We start from the raw sequence: 19,306 nt of genomic DNA, 5'->3' as shown, positions 1-19,306 counted from the left end.
ATCATAATTGGATCAACCAAACTAAAGATGATGAATGAACAACGAAGGCGAGGCAAGTATTCTGCGGCCAGTATATCTAGAAGGCGAGTCGCTAGCTAGCGGACTGCGTCTGAACTTCTCGCGAAGGATGCTTCACACGAAGTATTCAACTCTGCAGAGAGCATTGACTGTTCCCACACTTTCAATAAACAGAAATAACACAAATCTAATCCGGAGAACATATACGTCGATTCTCTCGAAGCGTCCTCCGCCTGTCTCCCAGTCGCTACGGCCATTTACTCCATATAAAACACTGACCCAACAGAAACGAGGCACAATGGCAGCTGCATCCGACGACACCTTCAAGCCGATGGTTCTCGACTTCGACCGCCAATGGTGGCGGGAGATCGTCATCTACGAGATCTATGTGCAGTCGTTCCAGGACAGCAACGGCGACGGAATCGGTGATCTCCGCGGCATCATCCAGCGACTCGACTACATCAAGAGCCTCGGTATTGATATGATCTGGTTGACGCCGATCTATGTATCCCCCCTCGAGGACCAGGGGTATGATATCGCCAATTACAAGGAGCTGAACCCGATGTACGGGACGATGAAGGATTGGGAGGACCTGTCCGCTGAGGTGCACAGGAGGGGAATGAAAATGATGATGGATATGGTGTTTAACCATACCAGTTCGCAGGTGAGGATTTATGCAAAAATATGAAAAGTGATGATGATGATGGAAAATGCTGAAACCTGGTTAGCATGAATGGTTCATGGAGTCGAAAAAGAACAAGACCAATCCGAAACGAGACTGGTATTTCTGGCGCAAAGGACGCACTGGCAAGAACGGCGAGCGTCTGCCTCCGAACAATTGGGAGAGCATGTTTGGAGGTTAGTCTGTTAGAATATTCTTGGGACAAGACTGACATATTGACAGGTCCGGGATGGAAGTATGATGAGTCCACCGACGAGTGGTGTAAGTACTGGTTACTTGGGAGTATTAGCCTTCTGTTGATGTATGCCAGACATGCATCTGTTCTCTTCATCGCAGCCAGACCTCAACTGGGACAACCCCGACGTCCGGAACGCGGTATACGACGTGATAGACTTCTGGGGCAAGAAGGGCACGGATGGATTCCGAGTAAATCATCTCTCTTTCTGAAACTTGTGAGCACTTCTGACATTTCACAGTTCGATGTCATCAACCTGGTATCCAAGACACCAGGTCTCCCAGACGCGCCGATCAAATTCCCGGACAAGTTCGAACAACCCGCAACTGAAATGTACACGAACGGGTAAGTCCCCAATTCCCTCCAGACAGACATTTTAAGCTGAAAACGGCGCAGTCCCAATATCCACAAATACATGCACGAAATGAACCGCAAGGTTCTGTGTAAATACAGCAACTGCACAGTCGGCGAGATGCCCTGCGGCGTGAACGAATACGAGGCCAGCGAGTACGTAGCCAAAGAACGCCAGGAGCTCTCGATGGTCTTCCAATTCGACCACATGAACCTGGACGGCGCCAATGGCGACAAGTGGCAGCCACGCAAATGGGAGCTGTGGGAGTACGAGCGAGTGCTGCGTATTTGGCAGCAGCATATGCTCGGAAATCACGGTCAGTGCTTTTCTTGGGTTGCGTCAACCAGACTAATTGGGACATAGGCTGGAGCTCCTTATACTTGGAGAACCACGACCAGGCGCGCGCGGTGTCCCGATTCGGCAACCCAGATGTGCGCTTCCGCGCCGTGTCGGCAAAGATGCTCGCCACTGTGCTGTTTGCACTCCGCGGAACTGTATTCCTGTACCAGGGCCAGGAGCTCGGCACGCCGCACCCACAAAACTGGAAGATCGAGGACTATCCAGACGTCGAGACCCAGGAATGGTATAAAGCGTAAGTGAACAACCCCTTTAGACAGAGCAGAAGCCAGGTATTGATATCTTCCCTGTTGTAGTCAATACCAACTTCGCAAACAAGAAGAGCCCAACAAGGAACCGGACATGAAGTATGCTATGGACATCATCCGCCTGAAAAGCCGCGATAACGCGCGCACCCCGATGCCGTGGGACAATTCGACGAATAGCGCTTTCACCACGGCGTCCAAGCCGTGGATCAGGATGAACGACGAGTACCCCGAGATCAACGTGCAGTCGCAAGAGCAGGACCCAGACTCGGTGCTGAACTACTTCAAGAAGCTAATTTATATCCGCAAACAGCACCCGCTGATGGTACGCCTTTAACACTGCCGTTCCTATGCTTTTACTGATATGGTCTAGTTCTACGGAGCTTACGTCCCGGTGAACCCCACGGATCCCAAAGTCTTTTCGTTCCTGCGGTGCCAGGGCCCGTGGCGCACGCTGGTCTTCTGTAACTGGACAGCGGAGAACTCCGAGTTTGAGATCCCGGAGGAAATTGACGTCGATCTGGCTGTCATGCTAGTTGCCAATTATAAGGTTGAAGATGATCCGCTGAAGCACAAGGTCAAGCTGCGACCATATGAGGCGCGCATTTACTCGCTTCGGAATTAGGACAGATACCTGTTTCGTATAACATCATCGCAGATAGAACAAAAGTTTTCACATGCCGTAACGAGAGGCAAGTGGTGGCGGGACGAGTAGACGTTGCGTATTTCTCCGGACTTGCGGGATCGGGTTGCGAGATGGTAGCTTCGCAAGAGGTACATCACGAAGGTATTTCTTTGTTTACTTGCATAATGCCTATTATTAGTATTTTATAATTCATAACCATCAATGTCGCGCAGCTTGGCAAAGTAGAAATCCCGCTCCACAGCTCGCCAACTTGACACCCTTTCATGACCACCACGTCCGTTCTGTTTTGGGCCAGCAACATGTGGAAAGAACTGCCACATCTCTATATCTCATACACAATCACAGGTTTAGGTGCTCTTCTTCGCACTCTCCCGCTCCGCCTTGCGCAGGGCACGCTTGCGAATAGACTCGTGCATACTCTTGTTCTGAGAAATGACAAACGAATTCATAGGCGAAGTGACCGAGGTCAAGAACCAAGCCATAATCCCATGACTCCAGTAAGGCGAGGAGCTATAAGCGTACGCGGGCGAGCCGCCACTCCGACCGATCTTGCCAAGGGTAGCGCGGACGAAGGCGCGCGGAGTTGGGATGGAGGCCGACGCGCGACGGATCTTGGACATGGCCGAGGTGATCAGATAGGCCTGGACGAGCTCGACTGTGATGCCGTGGGGAGCCAGCTCAGCTCCTAGTGCGGTCGACCAGTGCTGCAGGAAGGCCTTGCTGCCGGAGTACGTAGCCAGCAGTGGGGTCGGGAGCAGGCCGCCAAAGGAGCCCATGGTTAGAACGAGACCGCGGCGGCGCTGGATCATGCCCGGCACGACGAGCTGAGTGACGCGCAGGGTACCCATGCAATTGATCGTGACGATATTGGCCATCTCCGAGGCCGGGGTCTGCGCGAAGGGAACGGGGATCGAGTGGCTCTGGCCCACGTTGTTGATCAGCACGGACACATCCAGCTCTGCCACGACCTCCCGCAGGGCCTCGTAGTCAGCGTCGGCGTTGCGCGCAAAGTCCATGGCCAAGGTCTGGGTTTCGACGGGGTACTGCGCTGTGATTTCTTCGGCGAGAGCGGCGAGTTTCGAGGCTGTCCGTGATACCAGCACAATGTTGAACCCTGACCGCGCGAGCTGCAGAGCGAATTCCTTGCCCAGGCCGTCTGATGCGCCGGTCACCACTGCCCAGCTACCGGGGGGACCGAACGAGCGGAGCTGTGAAGGGGGTGTAGGTTAGCCTCTGAGAAACCGAAGAAACAGGGAAATACATACCGGCCTTCCGGGCAACACGAACAGGCTGAGTAGCACGCGAACGAAGGTCCAGACTTTGCAGGCAACGACCAGCCCACCGGTAGCCAGCAGAAGCAGGGCTCCGACGGTGGGCAGGCCGGAGGGAAGGTGCGTGGGCCATTGCGAAAGGCACTCGAAGTGTTTCGAGAGATCCATATTGGAGGAGAGAGAGAATAACACAGAGAGAGGGAGGTGAAAAAGAGAGAGTGTTGTGGAACAGGGAGAAAGAAAGGAAAAAAGGTTGGGGAGAGATGATCAACGCCAAGAATCAAACCCATATGATGACCTCGGTCTTTTTCTTCTTCTTCAGCAGCCAACAAACAAACAAACAACAGCCATGTCGTCGCTGCTGTCCTACCTTCCTCCCTTCGAGGGCCTGCTTCCCAAGTGGCTATTCCTGGTACATTGATTTCTTCCCCTTCTTCTATGTTCCACCTAATTGATCCTCTGCCTACTAGGTTTCCGTCATCTCCGCTGTGAACAGCCTCCAAGCCATTCGCTCCCCAGACTACACAGCCCAGCTGTACAACGGCCAGGTAAACGGCCAATCCCCCGTGAACCCACTCGCCAGCCGGCTTTTCGGAACGTGGACCCTTCTCTCAGCGGCCGTCCGCCTGACCGCCGCGTACCACATCACCACGCCCGCTGTGTACGATCTCGCCGCGTCCACCTTTGGCATTGCCCTGGTGCATTTTGTGAGCGAGTGGCTCGCCTTTGGGAGCGCGGGCCTGCGTGGACGATTCGTGAGCCCGCTCATTGTGGCGTCGTCTACTTTGGCGTGGATGGTGACGCAGCGCGGGGAGTATCTGGCTCTGTAGGATGGATGCATTTCCTGCAGTTATATAATTGGGAGAAGAGAGAATTGGTTAAGCCATGTATATGTGTGTTCTGTATTTGTGTGTATGGACTTCAATTGACTCTACACTACATTGAGCTGCATTTCTACCCGTCTAGCTTCTTCCTGTACAGCTCGCCGCCACAGTCCCGTAGCCTGGCGGCGGCCTGCTCCGGCGTGATATCGCGCTGGGGCTCGGCCATCAGCTCATACCTGTGTGACACAAGTTAGCGTTGACCAAAAGAAAAGAAATGAGGGAAGCATACCCAACCAAGAACTTGCGCACTGTGGCACTCCGCAGCAGCGGCGGATAGAAGTGCAAGTGCAGATAGGAAGCCTCGAGCTCGTCAGTGTCAGCATCCAGCGGCGCCTGATGGATACCCATGCTGTAGGGGAAGTGCGTCTCGAAGAGATTATCGTAGCGACGAGTCGTCTCGGCAATCGCCTCGGCCAGCAGGGTCTTCTCGGGACCCGACAAATCCACCAGCGCGCGCCGGTGCGAGCGGCTAACGATCATGGTCTCAAACGGCCAAGTCGCCCACCAGGGAACAACGACGAGGAAAGACTCGTTCTCGAAAACGACGCGGTCGCCCTTGCGAGCCTCCAGCTCGGCATAGTCCTCCAGCATGTGCCGCCCTCCGTGCTCGGCGCGGTACTTCTTCAGCTGCTCCAGCTCCGCGGCGGGCTCCTCGGGCAGCGAGCTGGTGGTCCACACCTGGCCGTGCGGATGCGGGTTTGAGCAGCCCATTGCCGCGCCCTTGTTCTCGAAGATCTGCATGTAGCGGTACTGCTCCTTGGGCTTGGTGACGCTGGCGTGGGAGGGCTGCAGGGTGGTTGTGGGCGCGATCTGGGCTAGTGGCGAGGTCGGCGCTAGGTGCGCGGCGTAAATCTCGGTCCAGGCGTCGATTACGGGGACGATCTCGCCGGGCGATAGGTCGGCGAGCGTTAGGTTGTGCGCCGACGAGAAGGTCAGCACGTAGCATTTGCCTGTCACGGGCTCGGCCTTGAGGAAGCGCGCTTCCAGCTCTGCGTTTGGCGAGTGAGTATGAAATGTGAGAGGTAAGTCAATTGAATCACGAACCATCTCCCTTGCTGCCATCGTAGTCAGACTGCTCCTCCTTGACGGCGCTGTAGTCGTTGACGAAGACGAACGTGCTGTCGTACTTGGGGTTAACGTCGCCCGCGGCGCGCTGGTTGCCGGGGCACAGGTAGCATTGCGGGTCGTAGGCGGGGAGGGTCGTCTTGGAGGGGCTTTCCTGCTGTCCTCTACGAATTGTTAGTTATTGTCGTGATTGACGCGCGCGCTGCCAGGTCAACTCACTGCCAGGGCCGCTTGGTGCGGTGGGGGGAGACGAGGATGGAGGAGCCACGCAGGGGGTTGTATCTCCGGTGGGAGATGTCGTCGAGGACGCTGTCCATGATGATGATTGTATGTAGAATGAGGACCTTGGGAGGAGTTGAAGAACAGAGAATAGGTAAAAGAAAAAGCCGGATGTCGGTCGGTGGTGGGGTCGCGGGGTCTCCGGGGTTGGATGTAGGGAGTCTAGTCTAGTACAGGTATGACAATATGTATATGGAAAGGAAGGGGATTTCGGCTAGATATTTTTCCTTGTACTTTTAGTATTCAATGGATTTACAAAGTTGGCAACATTGGTGCATGTCGTGCATTTTATCCTGTCTTGGCATCGTCATTTGTCACGGAACCCGGTGAGCCGGAAAGGAATCGGCCGGGATCCCGATATGAAATGTGGGGTTGAGCATGTAGGAAGTACTATTTACATAGGAACCGATATGTACAATAAAAAAGAACACATAACACATCAAAGGTCATGATCACTGCCAATTACGCCGTCTCAGAATACGGAGGCGGCGTCTCCAACTCTTCAAATTCCGTCATGGACAGCTCATACCCGAGATGCCGCTTGAGCAGCTCATGAGTGATGAATCGCTCAGGGGTATTACCCTGAGCATCCACAAACGAGACATGCGGATTGACATCGCTAATGCGCTGCAGCTCATTAGCATGTCGATGGTGGTGCGGGCATCCATCAACACCGATCAAGAAAATCGTAACGTGCACCCAGCTAAGACTCAACAGATCGAGCTCGAACTCATCCATGTCCGTGGCTTCGCCGTCTAGCAAGAGCAGGAGCCGCAGGATCGGTGTTTGCGGACCAGCTTGCCACCCGAAAACGGGGTGGTATGTCGCGGACTCGGAGTGTTTTTGGAAATGAAGCTCCTTGATCTTCTGCCACCCGGTCATCACGCGGGTGCCGCCGCCGAATTGGATGTTGCGCCACATTTGATCCAGGTTGTAGTGGTTGATTGTGCCGACGTGATGTGCGTGTGTTGAGAATGTGGTAAGCTGGTAGCCCCTGAAGTTCTGGTCGTGGTTGGCCATGGCGTCGCTGAATCGACGGACGATGGCCTTTGCGACGTCTGCATACGAAGTTAGTATGGTTGATCAATAAATGAACTGGGGGAATTACCTTTGTTCTTTGGCTGGGTCGACCGAGAATAGCCCGTGATGAAATACTGGTCATAGTTTGGCCGAACGGGGTCAAAGGCCATAGAGCCAGAGACATCCAGTAGGATCATGGTGTCATCAGTAGGAGCCTCGGGAGCATCAAACGCTCGAAACGGTGGAGGCATGACCTGCTTTGAGTACCCGGCCGAGGTATGTTGAACATGGCAAGTATCGTCGGCCGAGTAATATCCTGGCGGTGGTTCAACGGCAGAGGCCATTCTGGCACGAGCCATGTTCAGCGCGGAGATCATGTCCGGTTTCAATCGTGGCCCGCCAGCGCCATCCCGGTGATTCATGACCCAGTAAAGCCGTTCCTCGGCGGTATCTTCAAACCCTCTCCACGCAGGCGTGATCCCTCTCCACCCCGACGCCGCTTCGATACTGAACTTCAACGGATTGGAGGCCAGATCGGCCCACGCAACGGGAATAGGTTCGAAATAGCCCGCTCGCAGGAGGTGGAGATACTGGATCGGGAAGCGATTGCGCAGGTCCGCAATCTTTGCAGTCATGCCAATCTTGTCCTGGTAGGTGAGCACGATCTGTCGATCCAGTTTATCCGGCCATCTGGACTGTTCCTCGTCGAGAATTTGGCCCTGCAAACCGATGGCGTAGTCCATCTGTTTCTTTGTTTTGATCAGTGCCTTTTCTTCTGGCGATTTGATCGACAAAGCTTGTTTCAAGCCGGAAGAAAACCTGGAGGATTTTTTCTTCCCATTGACGGGAGGACCGGCGATGGCCATTTGGGCTATTTGAGCCTCCAGCTCGTCCGTCGCCCAGATATTGCTTCTTGGTTCCTGAGCGTTGACCGCGGCTTGCGCTTCTGCGTTGAGCGACGCATTCATTGCGATGGTCTGGTGCACCATTCTGGCATGATAGCCTGGTTGAGGTTGCTGAATCGTCCAAAAGGAATTACCCATCCTATATCCGTAGGGGGAAACGATATTATAGGTGTAAGGGTTGCTGCTAAAGAAGGTTTGCTGGTAGCAGTCGTGATAGGCAGTTTCGCCCGGGTACATGACGGCCCTGGACCACATCTGCTGGACGGACAGACGCTGCCATTTTCTTCGTTTATATTGGTGGATGGGGCAGTTACAGAAGTAGTCGGTTTCGTGCTCGGGCTCAATCTCCGGGTTGTAGATGCGGTATCTCATTTGGACGGCCTGTAGCAGGCTCTGCATCTCTTGCTCGTCCTGAGCGCGGACCTCCCCTGCTCTAATCACTGGATTAGTGTGAAAACGACTTGCGTTTCTTGTTCTTGAAGGCATAGGCGTTTGCACGGGTGCTTGCTTCTCCGACTTTTCGGAGTGGTTCTTTTCGCTGTGGGAGTATTTCTCTGGATTCTCATAGTACTGGTCTACAGCCTCATTGATGGTATTTGTGTTCTTTGACATAGTTAGTAAACATGAGATAATGTCAGTCACGGTGAGAGGAGAGAGGTACTTGAAGAAACATGGAGGCCGTTTTGTCGTCAGCACCTGGAGCGAAGCTGAGAAACTCAGCCAAGCTCTCTTTGTCGGGCTGCATGGTGATAATATTCTATGGACAGTTCTGCGAGTCAGTACAGGGAACTAGGGTTCATCGGCCGCGCTTTTAAAGCCAAGAGAAATGCGACCGTCCTGAGGGAGAGAGTCCTCCCAAGGGGTGGCGGTGCAGAGAGGGAACGGGCTACGTAAGCACAGAGAAGGAGGCTCAGCAAAGAGGCAGTGCCCAGGCCGGCAAGGCACAGGTGAGGGATATTTACCGGCAATCCGGCACGATAACAAAGATTATTGATTCTTGTGGTTGGAATTGGCCACATGATTGACTCCGATTATTCTGGACCCGGACTATTTTCCCCGGATCCACTAGTGACGAACAAGCATTCGGGAGTATGCTTGCCTAGTAGTTAAGTGACTACTAATGCTACTGCTCTAGACAACTGGAGGATCCTTGGGTTACTCTTGAGACTGCCCATTGGCCATTTTCAGGGATCACTGAAGAACCAAGTGGAGAAAGACAATAACGTGATAAACGGAGTTCCCCCGCATTCGCATTCGCATTCGCATTTACACCCTTCGGATTCCACCATTACTCTGGGAGAAGAAAAGGCAAACACCGAGATGTCTACTTCCACGAGCCCTTCCGTCAACTATCCCAAGGCCAGGTCGTAGGGATTCAAACAGACGACGAGACCGTAGACGTCTTTCTCGGGATCCCCTACTCCATCCTCCCCATCGGCAATTTACGGATTCGACCCGCCGCCAGGCTTCCCCAATCAACAGACACCATCGATGCATCCAAATCTGGCCCCGCAGCACCTGGCAAAGCATTGCTCGCGGGCGGTCCCAAACTCGAGCAAAGTGAAGATTGTCTGACTGCGAACGTGTTCCGACCTGCCGGAACTCAGACCGCAGCGATCGAAGACGGAGATCTCGCAGCTCGCGTGAGGACCAATAATTGCAACTATTTGAATAGCGTTGAATTACCTTACTAGATAGATGTATAGTGTGACGTGAACTATTTCAACAGTCCATGTAATGCCTAGATGTATAACGTGACGTCAGGCCCTCCCTCTATCGCCTTCTGTCTTATCGCTCTTTCTTTCTCAACTCCAACTCCCCACAACAATGGCACTCTCGATATATAGATAAACCCCGATGCAGGGAACCTTCACAGCCATGAACTCTCCAACAGTAACCTTCGATTCCCTACCGAACGAGGTCAGATAAGAAACCACCCACCATCCTATCCCAAACTCATCCATCCCCTCCAGGTCTCTCTGCAGATCCTCTCCTCACTCTCCACGCAATCCCTCCTGCCCATCACAGCCGTCAACCACCGCCTGCACGCCCTCGTCCTCCGTATCCTTCACTACCGCCTCATTGCAGCCGCCTCCCTCCCAGAATACAAACTCCTCCTAGAGTGCTTCCACCCGACCTCCAAACTCACCGAGCCACACGTCTTCTGCACATACCTCGGCACCGACGGACTAAGTGACCGACACGACGGACAGGGCTCACTCTACGAGAGTGTCGACACCGCGCATCGACTGTCTCGGCTAACGGGGCTATATTCACGCTTCCGCCCCGAGGCACACACGGACGACGATGTCAGCGGAGGAACGTCGCGACTCGTTTCATCGCCAGGTACGACGCTTTTGCTGCCCGGGGTGGTGGGGTTTATGCGGGCTGACGCGAATGGGGATGGAGAAGAAAGGTCGGGGGCATCAGTGACGAGGTCGGTGAATTTGGAAGGGTATGAGGATTTCTCGCAGCTTTGTGTCGTTGTGAATCTGGTTCAGGTCATGCCTGGGACGACGCTCTTGCGCAGTGCGCATACTATTGAGGATGGATTTGTTCGTCTGTGGCGGGAGTGGTTGAAGAGGCAAGGCGAGCGGTGGAAAGCTGCGATGCGGGTTGCAGAGGAAGAAGGACCGGAAGCGGCGCGGATGTTACAGGATGCCGACGAGATTCTCTGGGTGGATCGAAACAACACGGTCGGATTGAAGATGCGCGTGCGAGAAAAGGAGTGGAATTCGGCTTTTCCGGTGTTGATGCACCGCGACGAGGAGTCTACGGTGGCCTACGAGGTTGATTTGGAAGGTATGTGATAGGATTGAAGGGCCATAATCGTTAAAAACTGACGAGACAGAACTGCATATCCGCTCAACACGCCTACTCCTTACCCTGGAACAGTCACAGGAAGAGCAGCAGAACTACCAGAGCAACGCCATCATATTCGGGGCATTTCCTAGTTAACAACCAGCATAGAGCGCGAGCACCCGGACTTAAGAATTGGTTGTGCAGCGTCATACATGTCTATAGATAGAAAGTTGTGCCTGAGCAATACAGTCCAACAGCCAATGGCAATGCATAGAAACTGCCCAAATCGGCACCGGATGCCGGGTGGAGTGACTGTGGAGCGGCATCCACCGAAGTTTTCACCCAAACGACCCAGATCCAAGATTCGGGCCGGAGCCATGACCGGCCACGGATTCGTGAGCGAAGGTGAGTGTCCGATAATATTGGTGCTGGTTTGGTTAGGGGTGACAAGAAGAATAGAAGGGAATGATTGCCCAGAGTGCCTCGAGTCAAATCAAGGAGAATATGGTTGAAAATGTTCGCCACCGCTACCAACTAACAACGGCACTCAGAGGGTGGATGCATGCCGAGGCTTGATTCGGTTGTGTTGGGTGGGGCTTGGCTTTTTTTTCTTCTTACAATTCTTCTACTTTTATATGACTGTTTCTCTTTGCTATTCTGTCATGTTGATATTTTTCCAGTTTGATCTGCGCGACTTTCATTCTCGCGTTGTGATCGCCGACCCAGAGTGGGCCGTATATTGATCGCATCGATCGGTGCTTAAGCGCAACAACATCAAAGAAGCATCTGTGATAAACATGGCGACTCTCGCCGCTGGGGACAAAGCATCTCTGCCATCCCGAATCCCTTTCTGGCGGTTGGTCTTCGACCAAAAAGTGATCACCGACCAAGTCGCCAACTACCCATATGCCGGTTCAGGCACGGAAAATGATCCATACGTCGTAGTTTGGATCCCCAACGACGCACGCAACCCCATGAACTTCGGCGCCCTCAAGAAATGGTCCATCACGATCCTCGTCTCGTTCGTCACGCTCGCCGTGGCCCTGGTCTCCTCCGCCTTCTCGGGCGGCATGGGCCAGATGGTCGAGCACTTCGGCGTCGCCGAGGAAGTCGTCTTGCTTGGCGTGTCGCTGTTCGTGCTGGGGTTTGCCATCGGGCCTCTAATCTGGGCGCCGCTCAGCGAGATCTTTGGTCGTCGCCATGTCTTTACTTTTAGCTATGCCTTCCTCACGGCGTTCAATGCCGGGGCCGCGGGCGCGACTAATATTCAGACGTTGATTATTCTGCGTTTCCTGGCCGGCTGTTTTGGGTCTTCGCCCTTTGGTAATGCCGGTGGTACTATCGCGGATATGTTCCCTGCGTCGCAGCGGGGTATTGCGATTAGTTTCTTTGCCGCGGCGCCGTTCCTCGGTCCAACCATTGGTCCTATTATCGGCGGGTTTCTTGCGACGGGGGCTGGATGGCGCTGGGTAGAAGGCTTTCTGGCTGCTTTCTCTGGTGCACTCTGGTTGTGCGTGATCTTCTTTCTCCCAGAGACCTATGCGCCCGTTCTGCTGCGCCGACGAGCCGAGAAATTGTCTGAAATGACAGGTAGTGTGTACCGCAGCAAGCTTGATATCGAGCGTGGCCCGGTCCCAATGGGAAAGACGCTCCGAACCGCACTATCCCGTCCTTGGATCTTGCTGTTCCGAGAACCTATCGTGTTTCTGCTCTCTATCTACATGGCCATCATCTACGGCACGCTGTACATGCTCTTCGCAGCATACCCAATTGTCTTCCAAGAAGTGCGCGGCTGGAGCGAGGGCGTGGGCGGCCTAGCTTTCTTAGGAATTCTTGTGGGAATGGTCATAGCCGTCATCTACACCTTCCCCGAAAACATGCGCTACGCCAAAAAATGCAGCGAGACCACCGACCGACTCGCGCCCGAAGTTCGCCTCCCACCCAGCATGGTCGGCGGTATTGCCCTGCCTATCGGATTATTCTGGTTCGCGTGGACCAACTCCGCATCCGTACACTGGATGGTCTCGATCGCCGCTGGGGCGCCATTCGGGTTCGGGATGGTTCTCGTCTTCCTCAGCGTGTTCAACTACCTCATTGATTCATATACCATATTTGCCGCGTCAGTGCTAGCAGCCAACTCTGCGCTGCGTTCTTTGTTCGGCGCCGCATTTCCGCTCTTCACGACATACATGTACTCCAACCTCGGCATCCACTGGGCGTCATCGATCCCAGCATTCCTCTCTCTCATCTGCGTGCCCTTCCCATTCATCCTCTACAAATACGGAGCCCAGATTCGTCAGCGGTGCACCTTTGCCGCTGAGGCTGATGCATTCATGCGTCGGCTGGCAGAGCAGAATCAGAACCAGATCCAGGCTGAGATTGAGCGCGAGGAGATCGCGCTGGATGAGGATGAGAAGAAGCCTGACAATGCGGCTGTGGAAGATGAGTCGCAGAGCTCTGTTGACAGCGAAAGTATTTCTACTGTACCATCGCGCACCATTGGCCGGTATGCTTCAAGGGCATCGCGCCAGTCCGGTCGGTCGATGCATCGCACGCCGACGGCGACGCAGTACGAGGAGAATCCGTATGATTTGGATCTGGTGAATACGCGCGCGTCGGCGATTAGTGGACTTGGCAAGAATTAGCCGCAAGCAGGCATAATGATATAGATGTACATAGTGTATAGAAATAATGTGACAATGATAATAATCGAATAACTTGAGGCGATGTAGTTGCCCCGAATTGCTTGATCACTCATCATCGACCTCGGTTCGTCTCCACCTCGGGCCACTTGCCAAGCGGTTAAATACCCCAGACCTGCAGACAGCTTCCCGGACCTCATTGCTCGCTGCCAACTTCAAGAACCACCATGGCAGGCTCTAAGATTGACGCCTACGTGGACTGCGGTAGGGACGACAGAAAGGGACCAGCTAAGCACCGCTGATTAATGAGTGGATGACAGTTTCACCATATTCGTACTACGCCACGCTGTATCTGCGACGCAATCGCAAGGCGCTAGAATCGCATGGCGTGGAAGTCGAGTATGCCCCCTCTATCTCGTCGTTCGTGTATACTCAAAACTAAGAATTCGTGCCAGATTCCACCCCGTCTTCTTGGGCGGCATCAATGTCGGATCCGGTCAGTCCTAACTCCGATCGATCCATCCCTGTCCTGTTCGGTCTGGTCCGGTCTGGTCTGGGCTGACATGAATCACTTACATCAGGGAATAAACCGCCGTGGACATTACCGGCTAAAGCGGCGTACTCGAAATTCGACTCGGCACGCGCGTGTAAATACTTCGGGGTGCCGCCCATCAAGCCGCCCGAGTTTTTTCCCATCCTATCGATCATGGTGAGATGCCTTGGTTAGAACCAAAGAAAAAGTCAAACTGATCCGATTGTAGCCCCAACGCTGCATGATCTATCTCAAGCGCAACTACCCGCGCGAACGCTTCGAGACCACATTCCTCTCTCTCTGGGAAGCGATGTTCTACAAAGGGATTGACATCAGCAAGCCCGAAGCCATGGCAGAGCTGCTGAAGGGCCATCAGTATTCGGAGCAGGAGATTCAGAACATTTTGAAGGCAGCATCCAGTCCTGAGTATAAGCAGGCCCTGACGGATAACACGCAGGCGGCGCTGGAGAAAGGTGCGTACGGGGCGCCGTGGTTCTGGGTGCGCAATGCACAGGGCAAGGAAGAGCCGTTCTTCGGCAGTGATCGGTTTGCGTACATGTGGCAGTATCTAGAATTGCCCTTCGAAGATGTCGCTATTAAAGCCCGGCTCTAGTCAGTCTCGCCTTCCCTTCCCAACCGGGCAGGCGCTCGACTTCCTTTTCTTTCAGTCTCTTCCGTCTCATCTCATTCCTGTACATTTCTTCTGATTCAATAAATAACACATAAATATGGACCACCACGTCGTGCTGTTTCTTACCAATGCCGAGCTCAGCCAGGCCAATGTCCATCTCGCTGTCGCTTACGAACTGCTCCTGCGACCCGGCTACGATGTGCACATTGCCTCCTTCGAGCCGCTGCGCGACGAAGTCGGCAAGCTCAACGCCACCATCGCCATGTTGAACACCAGTTCTCCAGCCAATGCGGCCACTTTCCATCGCCTCGCTGGTGCGACCTTGAAAGAGGCCTTTGCGCAGCATCCGGAGCTGGCGGTCGAACACCTGCGCGCCCCCGGCTTTGGCATTCGTGCCACGGCTGCGTATAAGGGCCTGATTCCCGTGACTCTCGCGCTCTGGGATAATGGTGCCGATTACTTGACTATCTACCACAGCTGTGTCGAGGCTATCCAGCAGGCCAGGCCTACTCTCATCGCGGTCGATCCGTTTCTCGCGCCCGGGATCGATGCTTGTCAGGTTACCAACTCGCGGTTCTGTCTTCTCAGCCCGAATACCTTTCTCGAGCATATCCCGTCTCTGCGGTTGACCAAGCCATGGAAGTATCCACAGTACATACTTTCGGTCCATGCTTGTCTGTCATGTAGGCACATTGCTAACTAACTGCCCACAGGATCAACTCGGGGTTCCCCTTCCCCGTTCCCTTGAAACTCATCCTGCCAAACATCTACCTTCTCATCCGCCTCATCTTCGCGCTTCGATCGGCGCCGGTCTGCAAGAGCCTGGAGCAGTTTCGCAACGCCAATGGCATCCCCGGGCCCACGCCGTCGTTGCTGAACACCCAGCTGCGCCGGGTTCCCTGCCTGCTGCCATCGCGCCGGGACACAGACTTTCCATGCTCGATTCCCTCGAACTTCACCTGCTGCGGCCCCATCCTGCGCCCGTACCGTCCGATCACCGAAGAAAATCCGGCACTGGCTACATGGCTGGCGCGCCAGGCGACGGTTCTTGTCAACATGGGGTCGCACGTTACCTGGACTCCGTTGGAGACGGCTCGGTTTGCAGCGGGTCTGAAGACATTGCTTGCTCATCGGGCAGATATCCAAGTCCTGTGGAAGCTACAGCGCGCGTGTCCAGGCGGACAGCCTCTTAGTCAACATTCGATGGAGGGATTGGAGACCATTGTGAACTTCATCCAGAACGACCGAGTCAAAGTGCTTTCCTGGCTGCCCGTGGAACCGATTTCGGCCCTGCAGAGCGGGCGCATTGTCTGCATGGTGCATCACGGAGGATCCAACTCGTACCACGAGGCTATCCGGTGAGTGAAACAGTTCATTCTCACCCATCTCCCTGACCCCACCCTCCAGAGCCGGCGTCCCCCACGTCGTCCTCCCAGTCTGGCTCGACACGTACGACTTCGCTGCGCGAGTGGAATGGCTCGGCATTGGTGTCTGGGCGAGTCATCGGACAGCACCGATTGTCGATAGTGGGGACCTCGGGGCGGCACTGATGCGGGTGATGGCTAGCAGCGAGTCGACTGGAATGATGCAGCGAGCTCAGCGGATCGCTAATGGATTGGGAACGGAAGGCCGAGTTGTGGCCTGTGAGAAGATAGTGGAGATGGTGAGCCAGACGCTCGGGAAGTGAACAAACAGTATGGATTATCAATTCGGTGTAGTTCGGGTTCGGGACGGTTATGATTCATGGTGTTATTGTTAGCCCTAACTATTTTTTGACTCCATCGCTGCTTATGTGGTTTCGCTCCGAATCTCATCCGAGACCGAGATTGATTTTAGCCGCAGCTTAAATAGCTCATAGATACCGCCAATGTTCGTCCATGATCGGACCGCCGGATAAGAACTGAACCCGGTTATCGTTGACCCCACGCTGCCCCACGTCCAGTGCTTGCTTGTCTTCGTCTTCCTTTCTTCTTCTGCACTTCCATTCTTCTCCAATTATATTTACTCACCAGAATAATGGCCGGAATTCGCGTCGCATGGATTGGCCTCGGCAACATTGGCCGGGTAAGAGCCCACTTCTCTACCTCAACGCCAACAACCTTGGAACTAACCCCGTACCCCAATAGGGCATGAGCACCAACATCGCCCAGAAAGGCCCTCAATCCTCCCTGATCCTGTACAACCGCACCACGGCGAAAGCAACTGCGCACGCTCAGACGCTAGGCGGCAAGGCGACCGTCGCCAACACACTGGCTGAAGCCGTGCAAGGCGGCGACCTGGTTTTCACCTGCGTTGGTGACGACGCGGCCCTGAGCCAGATCGTCTCGACAATCGTGGAAGACAAGTCTCTGGACCTCTCCGCCAAGACTTTCGTCGACTGCTCAACCGTTCACCCTGACACCTCGCGCGCAACGGAGAAGGCCTACGCCTCGCGCGGCGCGGGCTTCGTCGCATGCCCCGTCTTTGGAGCCCCCAACATGGCCGATGCAGGCCAGCTAATCGTCGTGCCAGCGGGCAAACAGTCCGCCATAACCAAAGCACGACCCTTCTTTGACGGCGTAACCGCCAAGAAGACAATCGACCTATCCTCCGGCACAGGATCCGACGTCGATGTCAGCCGGGCACTGACCCTGAAGGTGTTGGGGAATACGTTCATTCTGAACACCGTCGGCGTGCTAGCTGAAACCCTCGTCGCAGCCGAATCATCAGGACTAGGCGTCGAGCCGCTGAAGGAATGGATTGACGAGTTCGCCCCCGGGCCTTTTGCTAAGTATGCTGACCGCATGGTGAGTGGTGATTACTATCAGCGTGAGGAGCCGCTATTTGCGGTTGATCTGGCGCGAAAGGATCTGAGGCATGCGACGGATTTGGCACAGCAGGGTGGTCAGCGCATGCGGAATGTTGAGGTTACGGATCACTTTTTGGAGAAGGTTAAGGAGGAGCGCGGGGAGAAGGGGGATATTGCGGCCGTTTACGGGGCGGCGAGAAAGGAGGCTGGGTTGGGGTTTAAGAATTAGGGTGGCTTTTTTCGGGTGATGTACGTGCTGCATTTGAAGTATAGAATTGGAATTGAGGGTTGATACATTACGTCCGTGGCTTGTCGGAGAGCATGAAGTCACTGATCGAGTCGTTCTCCCCGAGTCAAGCACGATACTACGCTACCTATCCTTGTCATTATCATTCGGCCTCGCATCTTCGTACCTTCTTAATACCGGGTTAATTCCTTAGCAGCTGCAGTCTGTCAACCCTTGGCGTGGTTGGAGACCGACATCTGTTATGTCCGCTTAATCCCGAGCCTTGATCTATAAAAGTGGAAAAGTGAGCAAACCCCATACATCAACCAGACTACCTCACAGTATTCAATAAACAATACAATGGCATCCAACCGCATCACCAAAGTCGCAATTACAGGCGTACATCCACCCCTCCATCCCTTCCTCAATCCAACGCATACTAACCAACTCACCAAAAGGCTGGCGGAAACATCGGCAGCGTGCTCACAGAAGGCCTCCTCAACAATGGCAAACACACCATCACGGCACTAACCCGCGCCGACAGCCAGAGCAAGCTGCCCGATGGCGTAATTGCCAAGAAAGTAGACTACAACGACATCCCCTCCCTCGTCGAAGTCCTAATCGGCCAAGATGCGCTCATCATCACCCTGAACGGGTACACGTCCAAGGAAGTCGACAAGAACCTGATCCACGCCGCCGCTGAGGCGGGAGTGAAGTGGATTGTGCCGAATGAGTGGGCGCCCGATACGGCCAATAAGGAGTTGGCAGCGGATGTGTTTGTTTTCCAGCCTCATGGTGCGTGAACCAACTAGTTTCTCATTTTGGGTATTGGTTATGGTATAGCTTCAATGTTGCTAATTGATAATATCTTCTAGAGGGTATTCGTCAGTTGATTGTGGATCTCGGAAAAAGTTCGTATATTGCTTTGGCAACGGGCTTCTGGTATGAATGGAGTCTGGCCATTCCCGCGGCGTATGGCCTGGATTTCGCCAATCGATCCATGACCTTCTTTGACGAGGGCGAGACAAAGATGTCAACCTCGACATGGCCACAGGTATGTTTTGTTCCCCAGAATCACTTCTCTTTGTGTATTGTGGCATATAACTAAATAATCGCCAGGTTGGCCGCGCCGTCGCCTCCCTCCTCAGTCTCCCTATAGTCCCCGAACAACCAAACCCTAAAGCAAGTCTCGAGAACCTAAAGAACAAACTTCTCTACCTTTCTTCCTTCACAATTAGCCAGAAGGAGATGTTCGAGTCTGCGCTACGGGTGACAGGGACGAAGGAGTCGGACTGGACGATCAGCAGGGAGTCCACTCAGGAACGGTATGCAAAGGGACTTAAGGAGATGCATGAGGGGAGACTTGAGGGTTTCGCGAAGATGCTTTATACGCGTGTCTTTTATCCTGACGGTTCGGGGGACTATGAGAATAGTAAGGGGACGGTTAATGCTTTGCTGGGCTTGCCGAAGGAGGATTTGGATGCGGCGACCAAGGCTGCGGAGGTAAGGTCGAGGACGCATCCCTTTGGTGCCTAAGTGATGTGGTTAGAACATATTGAATGTTTGTGTTTGCCTGGGTTATTGCACTGTTTCAGGCAGATGTTTTGGTTGTTTGTCTCTCCTAGGTCAGGTACATAAACAGGCACCATCCCTCTTCCCCTCTTCCCTTCTCCATCCTCCCTCTCAATCCCACTCTGCCTCCCAAAGATATATGGTTCCCAGACCT

The 19,306-nt window shown here is 54.1% G+C and overlaps 11 protein-coding genes across 11 annotated transcripts; 8 read left to right on the top strand and 3 right to left on the bottom strand.

Annotated features, from left to right (window-relative positions):
- Positions 1–316: 316 nt before the first annotated feature.
- Positions 317–2,514, top strand: N7474_011063 (alpha-glucosidase; the record flags this gene model as incomplete). The annotated part of the gene is made up of 9 exons (XM_057202473.1): positions 317–682; positions 747–876; positions 923–961; positions 1,011–1,126; positions 1,177–1,280; positions 1,332–1,603; positions 1,651–1,879; positions 1,941–2,214; positions 2,263–2,514. 9 exons carry the CDS (start codon positions 317–319, stop codon positions 2,512–2,514), a joined length of 1,782 nt encoding a protein of 593 aa, XP_057047757.1.
- Positions 2,515–2,882: 368 nt separating this feature from the next.
- N7474_011062 (ketoreductase) lies at positions 2,883–3,974 on the bottom strand (the record flags this gene model as incomplete). Its single annotated transcript, XM_057202472.1, has 2 exons — positions 2,883–3,743; positions 3,801–3,974. The coding sequence occupies 2 exons, from the start codon at positions 3,972–3,974 to the stop codon at positions 2,883–2,885; spliced, it is 1,035 nt and encodes a 344-aa protein (XP_057047756.1).
- A 181-nt stretch (positions 3,975–4,155) lies between these two features.
- N7474_011061 (Erg28 family protein) lies at positions 4,156–4,636 on the top strand (the record flags this gene model as incomplete). Its single annotated transcript, XM_057202471.1, has 2 exons — positions 4,156–4,218; positions 4,277–4,636. 2 exons carry the CDS (start codon positions 4,156–4,158, stop codon positions 4,634–4,636), a joined length of 423 nt encoding a protein of 140 aa, XP_057047755.1.
- A 124-nt stretch (positions 4,637–4,760) lies between these two features.
- N7474_011060 (UDP-glucose:hexose-1-phosphate uridylyltransferase) lies at positions 4,761–6,072 on the bottom strand (the record flags this gene model as incomplete). Its single annotated transcript, XM_057202470.1, has 4 exons — positions 4,761–4,866; positions 4,920–5,679; positions 5,735–5,919; positions 5,975–6,072. The coding sequence occupies 4 exons, from the start codon at positions 6,070–6,072 to the stop codon at positions 4,761–4,763; spliced, it is 1,149 nt and encodes a 382-aa protein (XP_057047754.1).
- Positions 6,073–6,496: 424 nt separating this feature from the next.
- On the bottom strand, positions 6,497–8,704 carry N7474_011059 (uncharacterized protein; the record flags this gene model as incomplete). The annotated part of the gene is made up of 3 exons (XM_057202469.1): positions 6,497–7,092; positions 7,143–8,562; positions 8,621–8,704. The coding sequence occupies 3 exons, from the start codon at positions 8,702–8,704 to the stop codon at positions 6,497–6,499; spliced, it is 2,100 nt and encodes a 699-aa protein (XP_057047753.1).
- Positions 8,705–8,976: 272 nt separating this feature from the next.
- Positions 8,977–10,917, top strand: N7474_011058 (uncharacterized protein; the record flags this gene model as incomplete). The annotated part of the gene is made up of 4 exons (XM_057202468.1): positions 8,977–9,048; positions 9,324–9,602; positions 9,807–10,761; positions 10,811–10,917. The coding sequence occupies 4 exons, from the start codon at positions 8,977–8,979 to the stop codon at positions 10,915–10,917; spliced, it is 1,413 nt and encodes a 470-aa protein (XP_057047752.1).
- A 641-nt stretch (positions 10,918–11,558) lies between these two features.
- N7474_011057 (MFS transporter) lies at positions 11,559–13,406 on the top strand (the record flags this gene model as incomplete). Its single annotated transcript, XM_057202467.1, has 1 exon — positions 11,559–13,406. The coding sequence occupies one exon, from the start codon at positions 11,559–11,561 to the stop codon at positions 13,404–13,406; it is 1,848 nt and encodes a 615-aa protein (XP_057047751.1).
- Positions 13,407–13,630: 224 nt separating this feature from the next.
- Positions 13,631–14,548, top strand: N7474_011056 (putative DSBA family oxidoreductase; the record flags this gene model as incomplete). Its single annotated transcript, XM_057202466.1, has 5 exons — positions 13,631–13,667; positions 13,724–13,802; positions 13,859–13,899; positions 13,985–14,112; positions 14,165–14,548. 5 exons carry the CDS (start codon positions 13,631–13,633, stop codon positions 14,546–14,548), a joined length of 669 nt encoding a protein of 222 aa, XP_057047750.1.
- Positions 14,549–14,663: 115 nt separating this feature from the next.
- Positions 14,664–16,253, top strand: N7474_011055 (glycosyltransferase family 1 protein; the record flags this gene model as incomplete). Its single annotated transcript, XM_057202465.1, has 3 exons — positions 14,664–15,217; positions 15,280–15,924; positions 15,974–16,253. 3 exons carry the CDS (start codon positions 14,664–14,666, stop codon positions 16,251–16,253), a joined length of 1,479 nt encoding a protein of 492 aa, XP_057047749.1.
- A 329-nt stretch (positions 16,254–16,582) lies between these two features.
- N7474_011054 (NAD(P)-dependent oxidoreductase) lies at positions 16,583–17,583 on the top strand (the record flags this gene model as incomplete). Its single annotated transcript, XM_057202464.1, has 2 exons — positions 16,583–16,630; positions 16,693–17,583. 2 exons carry the CDS (start codon positions 16,583–16,585, stop codon positions 17,581–17,583), a joined length of 939 nt encoding a protein of 312 aa, XP_057047748.1.
- Positions 17,584–17,940: 357 nt separating this feature from the next.
- N7474_011053 (aromatic alcohol reductase) lies at positions 17,941–19,116 on the top strand (the record flags this gene model as incomplete). Its single annotated transcript, XM_057202463.1, has 4 exons — positions 17,941–17,979; positions 18,039–18,375; positions 18,456–18,634; positions 18,700–19,116. The coding sequence occupies 4 exons, from the start codon at positions 17,941–17,943 to the stop codon at positions 19,114–19,116; spliced, it is 972 nt and encodes a 323-aa protein (XP_057047747.1).
- Between the last annotated feature and the right edge of the window lie 190 nt (positions 19,117–19,306).

Source organism: Penicillium riverlandense, assembly GCF_028828495.1.
Source record: "Penicillium riverlandense strain IBT 135883 chromosome Unknown utg000011l_segment0_segment0, whole genome shotgun sequence".
NCBI classification, from domain to species: Eukaryota; Fungi; Ascomycota; class Eurotiomycetes; order Eurotiales; family Aspergillaceae; genus Penicillium; species Penicillium riverlandense.
The sequence above is the reverse complement of the archived record's forward strand: the minus strand, read 5'-3'. Positions and strand labels throughout refer to the sequence as shown.